Raw genomic sequence first — 9,472 nt, 5'->3', positions numbered from 1 at the left:
ATAAAAATATTCTACTCGGTAAAGTCACGTAGGTAAAACATTAAAATGTATAAAAGTAAAATAAAATAAAATATTTTACTTTTATCAATTTTAATTGTTTTACCTACGTGACTTTACCGAACAAACCTAAGAGTCTGAATCCAGTCACGAAAGCCTCAATCTAGAATCCCGGTAAAGGCTCACTCACTCGCTCGCTCTCGCACTCACCTGAGCTCGGTCTGGCCATGGCCAGGCACTGCCCGGTCACCTGCAAGAACGCGGAGCGGCAGAAGCTGCTGCTGCTGCTGCGACCCAGCAGCGGCATCAGCGCCCAGCAACGAGCCGGGTAGCATCGCCCCCTGCACACGGGGGGGGGAGGGGAGTGCAGGGGAGAGAGACAAAGACGGAGACTGCGGGAATTCCCCCCCGCACTTTGCCCACCGCAGCAGCAGCAGCTGGGCGTGGATGCGGATGCCGCGTGGAGGAGGCGGTGGTGACGCGCGCAGTGGATCATGGAGGGCACGTGGGTGACACTGGGTGGGGTGTGTGTGGGGTGTGTGTGTGGTGTGGGTGGGGTGTGTGTTGTGTGTGTGTGTTGTGTGTGGTGTGTGTGTGGTGTGGTGTGTGGTGTGTGTGTGTGGTGTGTTGTGTGTGTGGTGTGTGTGTGGTGTATGTGTGGTGTGTGTGTGGTGTATGTGTGGTGTGTTTGGTGTGTATGTGGTACAGGTGTGTGTGTGGTGTGTGGTCTGTGGTGTGTGTGGTACAGGTGTGTGTGGTGTGTGTGGTACAGGTGTGTGTGTGTGGTGTGTGTGTTGTGTATGTGTGTGGTGTGTGTGATGTGTGGTGTGTGTGTGTGGTGTGTTGTGTGTGGTGTGTGTGGTGGTTGTGTGTGGTGTGTGTGTGGTGTGTTGTGTGTGTTGTGTGTGGTGTGTGTGTGGTGTGTGTGTGGTGTGTGTGTGGTGTGTGGTGTGTGTGTGCGATGTGGGTGATGTGTGTGTGATGTGCGTGGATGATGTGTGATGTGTGTGTGAAGGGACAGGTGTGATGCGTGTGTGTACTTTGGCTATCTGTGTGTGACAACGACTCTGAACCCTCCATCCTAAACCACGGCCTGTGGGTCTATTCCGCGTTGTGAGCCAGCTCCTACCGCACCGCACTCGGTCACACTTCAGTGTGAAGCAGTCGGGGTGATTGACGGTCCCGCACTCAATCATCTGGAGTCACCGGCGGGGAAGTCGCCTCCTTGGCACTCTCATATCGCTACTACCTTGATGACTGTCCCCGCATGAACTACAAGCATTGATTCCTCCACCAATACAACGCATCCACTCACTCGACCACTCACATACTCCCCCACTCACAAACACATCCACTCACTCACTCACACACTAACTCACATACTCACTCACGAACTCACACATCCACTCACATACCCACTCACTCACTCACACACTCACTCACATACTCACTCACATACTCACTCACATACTCACTCACACACATACCCACTCACTCACCCACTCACTCACCAACTCACTCACCCACTCACTCAATCACTCACATACCCACCCACTCACTCACCTACTCACATACTCACCCACTCACTCACATATCCACTCACTCACCCACTCGCTCACACACTCACTCACTCACCCACTCACTCAACCACTCAAATACTCACCCACTCACTCACCCACTCACTCACACATCCACTCACTCACCAACTCACTCACCCACTCACTCACTCACACATCCACTCACATACCGACTCACTCACCCACCCACTCACTCACACACTCACTCACATACTCACTCACACACTCACTCACGAACGAACTCACTCACTTACACATCAACTCACTCACTCACCCACTCACTCAACCACTCACATATTCACTCACACACATACCCACTCACTCACTCACTCACGAACGCACTCATCCACTCACTCACATATCCACTCACTCACCCACTCACTCACTCAATCACTCACATACCCACTCACTCACCCACTCAAATACTCACCCACTCACGTACCCACTCACCCATCCACTCACTCACATACCCACTCACCCACTCACACATCCACTCACTCACTCACCCATCCACTCACTCACATACCCACCCACCCACTCACACATCCACTCACATACCCACCCACCCACTCACACATCCACTCACATACCCACTCACTCACCCACCCACTCACTCACACACTCACTCACACACTCACGAACTCACTCACTCACTTACACATCAACTCACTCACTCACCCACTCACTCAACCACTCACATACTCACTCACACACATACCCACTCACTCACGAACTCACTCACTCACTCACATATTCACTCACTCACCAACTCACTCACCCGCTCACTCGATCACTCACATACCCACCCACTCACGTACCCACTCACTCACGAACTCACTCACCCACTCACTCACTCACACATCCACTCACTCACCAACTCAATCACCCACTCACTCACCCATTCAAATACTCACCCACTCACGTACCCACTCACTCACCCACTCACTCACACACTCACGAACTCACACATCCACTCACTCACCAACTCACTCACCCACTCACCCATTCACTCACTCAACCACTCACATACTCACCCACTCACCCACTCACCCACTCATCCACTCATTCACCCACTCACTCACCCACTCACTCACGAACTCACCCACTCACTCACCCAGTCACTCACCCACTCATTCACTCACTCACCAACTCACTCACCCACTCACTCACCCACTCGCTCACCCACTCACCCACCCACTCACATACCCACTCACACATCCACTCACCTCACCGTTTGACCTTTCCTTAGCTCACAAAATGTAAAACAAAAAAGGTTGAGTCCACGGTGAAGCGAGATCGCCTCCCTCCCAGACACCTCGACCCCCACGGAGGTTACTCGCCGAGACGAAAATACTCGCGGAGACACCCAGAGACAACAGACCACCACGGCGCTCGTGCCAGGCTAGGTTCACCTCGAGGCCACGTGACGCGTCAAAGGCTCGCTGCTACTGGCAGGAGGTCACGGGACAGACCCAGCAGGTGGCGTGGGTTGGCTGACCGAGATGATTGGCAGAGGGCACCAGCTGTAGCCCCCCCCAACCCTCCCAAACTCTGCCAACTCTTTTCTCGGCGCGGTCAATCGTTGTGAGCGTCGCTCCTCTGCCCTCCGCTGTTGCTGGAGGGCGACTGCCTCCGACTGCTACCGGGTCAGTTGGAGGCAGTCGCCAAGTCGACCAATAACTGCGCCATTCGCCACTTAGTGGCTGTGACGTGACCACGGCGCCTGTGCCAGGCTAGGTGCACTTTGAGGCTACCACGTGAAGTGTCGAAGGCTCGCTTCTGCTGGCAGGAGGTCTCGGGACAGACCCAGCAGGTGCCGTGGGTTGGCCGACCGAAATGACCGGTAGATGCACCACCAGCCGTGCCCCACACTGTGCCAACTTGCTGCGCTTTAACCGCCCGGCGCTCCGCTCGTTGTTGTGAGCGCCGCTCCTCTGCCCTCCGCTGTTGCTGGAGGGCGACTGCCTCCTACTGCCCAGCAGCAGCAGTAGCAGCAGCAGCGTCCTTCACGAGCCTCAGGGGCCGATCTTGACACCGCTGGTACCGATCATTGGCAAGTCCAACCTTAGCCTCCACCTCCCCCCCCTTGTACCGCATCAGCCCCATCTCTTCTCGAGCCGTTGCCCGTTTTAGCCCCCTCTCCATCCGGTAGCAACAACAACACAAAACTAAACAACAACAAGAACAACAGAAGCTGCTTGGGCATGCGGTGGCTGGGCACGCGGGTCGACTGCTTGGGGGCTACCCAGAGGCTGTCAAGGGTCACAGTCACACACAGAGACAGACACACACAGAGACAGACACACAGAGAGACACACACACAGAGAGAGACACACACACACACAAAGAGACACACACACCGAGAGACACAGAGACAGACACACAGAGACAGACACACAGAGAGAGACACACAGAGAGAGACACACAGAGAAACACACACAGAGAGAGACACACACACAGAGAGGCACACACAGAGACAGACACACAGAGAGACACACACACAGAGAGAGACACACACACACACACAAAGAGACACACACACCGAGAGACACAGAGACAGACACACAGAGACAGACACAGAGAGAGAGAGACACACACACAAGACAGACACACCGAGAGCGACACAGAGACAGACACACAGAGATAGACACACACACACGAGACAGACACACCGAGAGAGACACAGAGACAGACACATCGAGAGAGACACAGAAACAGACACACAGAGAGAGACACAGAGAGAGAGACAAACACACCGAGACACACAGAGACAGACACACAGTGAGACACACACAGAGAGAGAGACACACACAGAGAGAGACAGACACACAAAGAGAGACACACAGAGAGAGAGAGAGAGACACACACACACACAGACACACACACCGAGAGACACAGCAGGAAAACCTCTGACTCAAGTCAACATGGAATGTTGAGCTAACGGAGAGCCCACCCACACACACAACGTTGACCCAACAACGTTGAATCTAACGCGCAGGCTTTTGCGACCACTATCATCCACAATGCAGTTGTGTTGTTCTGCTTACGGGACAACCCTTTACCAATTGTCTGTGGTGGCGGGCACACGCACACACACGGACACACACAGACACGGTGTCTCACGGACACACGGCCACACACACGCACACTGTGTCTCATGGAGACGCACACACACGGACACACGGACACACACGAACACACGGACACACACGAACACACGGACACACACGCACACTGTCTCACGGAGACACGCACACACACGGAAACACGGGCACACGCACACACACGGACACACACGGGCACACACACACGGACACACACGGACACACACGGGCACACACACACACACTGTCTCACGGAGACACACGCACACACGGACACACACGGGCACACACACACTGTCTCACGGAGACACACGCACACACGGACACACACGGGCACACACACACACACTGTCTCACGGAGACACGCACACACACGGGCACACACACACACATGCACACGGTGTCTCACGGAGACACGCACACACACGGGCACACACGGGCACACACACACACGCACACGGTGTCTCACGGAGACACGGACATTATCTCAAATCCGCCCCAACCCAGGCGGCCTAAACACCCCCCACCCACCCTCCTTTGTCTCCCTGCTCCCCCCGTATCTCTCTCGTGTCCCACACATCTCCCTTGTGTCCACCCCGTGTCTGCCCCCCCCCCCCCCCCCCCCGTGTCACCCCCGTGTGTCGTCCACCCCGTGTCAAACCTGCCCCCCCCCCCATCTCACCTCCCCGGGACTCGCGCGGAGCCTCCGGCCCTCGAGTAACCGCCCGACTCGGAGCGCCCCCTGCCGGCTCACAGCCACGGACCCTCGCCCCGGTCAAAGGCCACCCCCACCCCACCCCACCCCACCCCCCGTTAACCAATGACATAGCGCCGTTCGTCGCTCGGCGACTGTGACGTCACCGCGGCGCCTGTGACGTCACCACGGCGCCTGTGCCAGGCTTGGGTCACCCTCGAGGCCACGTGAAGCGTCGAAGGCTCGTTGCTGCTGCTGGCAGCAAGTCACGGGACAGACGCAGCAGGTGGCGCAGGTTGGTCGACTGAGGTGACCGGGAGATGCACCACCAGCTGTGCCCCCCACTGTGCCAACTTGCTGCACTTTAGCTGCCCGGCAGAGGTCGCAACCGGGTACCCGATACTCGTACCCTACCCGATACCCGGCTACCCGTACCCGGCCAGGTACGGGTAGCCGTTTGCGACCCTGGTGCGGCCGGGTACGGGTAGGCCGTGAGTCACTGGTGAGTAACCGTTTGTCACTCATTTCGGGTAGGGTAACCATTTGCGACCCTGGTGCGGCCGGGTACGGGTAAGGAATCAAAACCCGTTTGCGACCTCTGATTACGGGACAGACCCAGCAAGTGGCGCGGGTTGGCCGACTGAGGTGACCGGTAGATGCACCACCACCTGTGCCCCCCACTGTGCCAACTTGCTGCACTTTAGCCGCCCGGCGCTCCGCTCGTTGTTGTGAGCGTCGGTCCTCTGCCCTCAGTTGTTGCTGGAGGGCCACTGCCTCCAGCTGCTACTGGGGTAGTTGGAGGCAGTCGCCAAGTTGACCAATATCAACACCCACCACTAAGTGGCTGTGACATCACCACGGCACCTGTGCCAGGCTAGGTTCACCTCGAGGCCACGTTAAGTGTCGAAGGCTCGCTGCTGGCAGGAGGTCACGGGACAGACCCAGCAGGTGCCATGGTCGACAACGAACTACTTTGAGCTGCGCGGCTGAGTGGTGCAGTGACACAGTACGCAGAATGATGCAGTCCCCACCGTGTCACTGGATGCCGTGCGTAGTGGTGGTGGTAGCACAGCAACCACATCGTACCTCGCCAAACCCTGTCGTTACGCGATTGTGGGCGAAATCGTTTGCTAGACGCGGCGCTTTTCAGCAATGCACCTTGCTCCCGCGTGAAACGAGCACTTGCCCCGCGTCTTTACCTCCCTGCCGTGTCGAGCGACAACCCCGAACAGCACCCCCCCCTTGCGAGCGAGATTGCCGCATTTTTCCCGGGCGAAATATCATCGATTGTAATCCAGTCCTAAAAAGCACCGACCGCTAGCAAGGCCCTTAAAAAGCACCAGGGACCACGACGACTCAAACCTGCGCTTAAAGGGTGACCAGCTCAGTCCAAATGTAAAAGTGTGTTTTATTCGAAATTTAATTATTACATTTATACATTAGCCGAGTACACAAAAAAAACCTGTGAGCTGGTGTGCCGCTGCTGCTGCTGCTGCTGCCGCCGCCGCCGCTGCCGCTGCAGCAACAACAACAACAACAAAAACCCGTGGGAGGAAATTTTCGAGCAAAATCATCATCATCATCAGTAAGTCGAGGAGCTTGAGCTGCGGGTGTCGTCGTAGTGTTTGGCGTGCGGGGCCACGCTGTTGGTGGCGAAGTAGCGCACGTCGGGGTCTGCGTCGCTCTGCAGCAGCAGCACCGCCTGCTCCGCCGCCTGCAGAGCGGCACCAGCGGGAACGTCTGCGTGGAGGTGAGGGAGGAGGGGGGGGGGGTCACGGCGTGAGCCCGAGCGTTGTTCCTCCGGCAGTGAAGCAGGAGGTCAATTAGGAACCAACTCTTCTTGGTTCTTTTCGGTAAAGTCACGTAGAATGGAAGTAATGAAATAATACAAATAAAACGTCCTCAGGTGGAGAACAGGTCTGTCGAGAAGACAGTCTGAAGGACTCTGTCTTCTCGACAGACCTGTTCTCGACAAACCTGTTCTCCCACCTGAGGACGGCTGCTTGCGTTGTGGCCGAAACGTCGTGAGAATTATTTTACTATGTTTTATTTTTATTATTTTATCATATTATTATGTTTTATTTTTATTATTTTATTACTTCCATTCTACGTGACTTTACCGAAAGAACCAAGAAGATGAATCCCTGCAGTCACGAACGCTTTAAATCGAAATTTAGAAACCAACTTTTATTTATTATCCACTGGCCGTACTACCCGGCTTCGCCCGGGACTTGGATTCAACAGGGGCGGCCGCCTTTGTCTCCCCAGTGGCGATGTTCACACACGACACACCAGTTGCTCGTTTGAGGCTGAGTCGAACTAGGGGAGGCCCAGGACCGGTTCAGATAATCGTCACCGGTGGTGGCCGTGAGCGGGAATCGAACTCGGGTCACCGGGTTCGTAGCGCAGCGTAGCGCTAACCACGACACTACAAGGCGTGACACTTCCACATGCGCGGGTCACGTGACAGATGTGACATCACAGCTCACTTGCCGTGCAAAAAATCTCTGCATTATTGAGCTCCCCCCCCAAAAAAAAACCCACAAAAGTGTATTTGTATAATGTTTGCATGGTGTACAGTCTGGAAAGTACCCACATGGCAAATTTCAAGTTTGTTGCATGTCGGGAAGTACGCTAAACATTTTGAACAGACACACATAATCACAACTTTGCTTTTTATATAGATGGAGATAAGAGGTTTCTTGGGTTACTGTATCGTCTCGCGTGTGCAAACGTTTAAACGTGCGGCGTCAGCGATGACGGCACGGGCGGTGACTGCGGCGGTAACTGCAGCTGCGGTGGTGGTGATGGCGACGGTGATGGCGGTGATGATGGCGGTGGTGATGATGGCGGCGGTGGTGACGGCGGTGGTGATGATCGCGGCGGTGGTGATGGCGGTGGTGATGGCGGTGGTGATGATGGCGGCGGTGATGATGGCGGCGGTGGTGATGGCGGTGGTGACGGCGGTGGTGATGATCGCGGCGGTGATGATCGCGGCGGTGGTGATGGCGGTGGTGATGATCGCGGCGGTGATGATCGCGGCGGTGGTGATGGCGGTGGTGATTATGGCGGCGGTGGTGACGGCGGCGTTGATGACGGCGGCGGTGGTGATGGCAGTGGTGACGGCGGCGGTGGTGACGGCGGCGGTGGTGATGGCGGTGGTGACGGCGGCGGTGGTGATGGTGATGATGGCGGTGGTGACGGCGGCGGTGGTGATGGCGGTGGTGACGGTGATGATGGCGGTGATGGTGACGGCGGCGTTGGCCTGACCTTTCTCCAGCACGGCTTGCCGCAGCGTCTTGGCGAGGAGGATGCGCACGTTGGGCACCGGGTCGGGCACCAACTCCAGCAGACGCGGCAGCAGCAACAGCCCAAAGTCCTCCCACGCCAGGCAGTCCTCCTCCGCTATGGCCTGCGCACGAGCGGTAACGCGCGGACACGGTGACCCACCCGTACCCCCGCCCACCACATCGGACCAGTCGTTCGAGGGGGGGGGGGGGCGGTATTGACAAAAACCTAGCGGCGGATGCTGGGGGGACGCTGTCAGGGGCACACATCTTAGAGGTCGCAGCGTGTCGACTGTGTAGCAGCGGCAGCAGAATCTGTAGCCGTTGCGGATATCTGACACAGGGAGGGGAGAAAGCGTTTGTGCCGTGTGCCGGGTGGCATCAACGGCTTTGTCCACGATGATGTTTTGATCTCGATCTTGTGTGCTCGGGGGAGGGGGGGGGGTGAAACTTGGTCGCCCGCAATAAAGCCAAGTGTCCGCAAAGCGGCGAGATTTTTTTTCGAGAGTTGACTACTTAAGCGGATGGAATGAGTTAGTAGATTGTGCGGCCATCTGTTGGGGAGACGATGCAATAAGAACTACCGAAATTGGGACCGTAAAATTGTTTCAGTGAAGTCAGTAAGCGGGGTGTTAGTTTTTAAATATCGTATAGCGAGGTATCTTTTCAAACTGCAAATTTGGACCGTGACGAGTCGTCACACACGCCTGCTCCTTCTCTGAACGTCCCGGGAAACTTGAACGTCCACCGTCATCGAAGCGGACGGCGCCTTGTGATTTTACGGTGAATAACACCAACAACCGCCGTTCACCC

The 9,472-nt window shown here is 56.2% G+C and overlaps 1 protein-coding gene across 1 annotated transcript in view; it reads right to left on the bottom strand.

The window, feature by feature from the left end:
• Positions 1-6,766: 6,766 nt before the first annotated feature.
• The window catches only part of PPP4R1 (protein phosphatase 4 regulatory subunit 1), a 32,812-nt gene continuing 30,106 nt past the window's right edge, over positions 6,767-9,472 (bottom strand). The window contains exons 19-20 of the mRNA XM_078617618.1: positions 8,643-8,784; positions 6,767-7,112 (exon numbers count right to left, since the gene is read on the bottom strand). Of these exons, the coding sequence (XP_078473744.1) occupies positions 6,955-7,112; positions 8,643-8,784 (300 nt within the window). The 3' untranslated portion in view covers positions 6,767-6,954. The remainder of the gene's footprint in view (positions 7,113-8,642; positions 8,785-9,472) is intronic.

This window comes from Lampetra planeri, chromosome 54 (assembly GCF_965212315.1).
Source record: "Lampetra planeri chromosome 54, kcLamPlan1.2.h2, whole genome shotgun sequence".
Classification (NCBI taxonomy): Eukaryota; Metazoa; Chordata; class Hyperoartia; order Petromyzontiformes; family Petromyzontidae; genus Lampetra; species Lampetra planeri.
The sequence above is the reverse complement of the archived record's forward strand: the minus strand, read 5'-3'. Positions and strand labels throughout refer to the sequence as shown.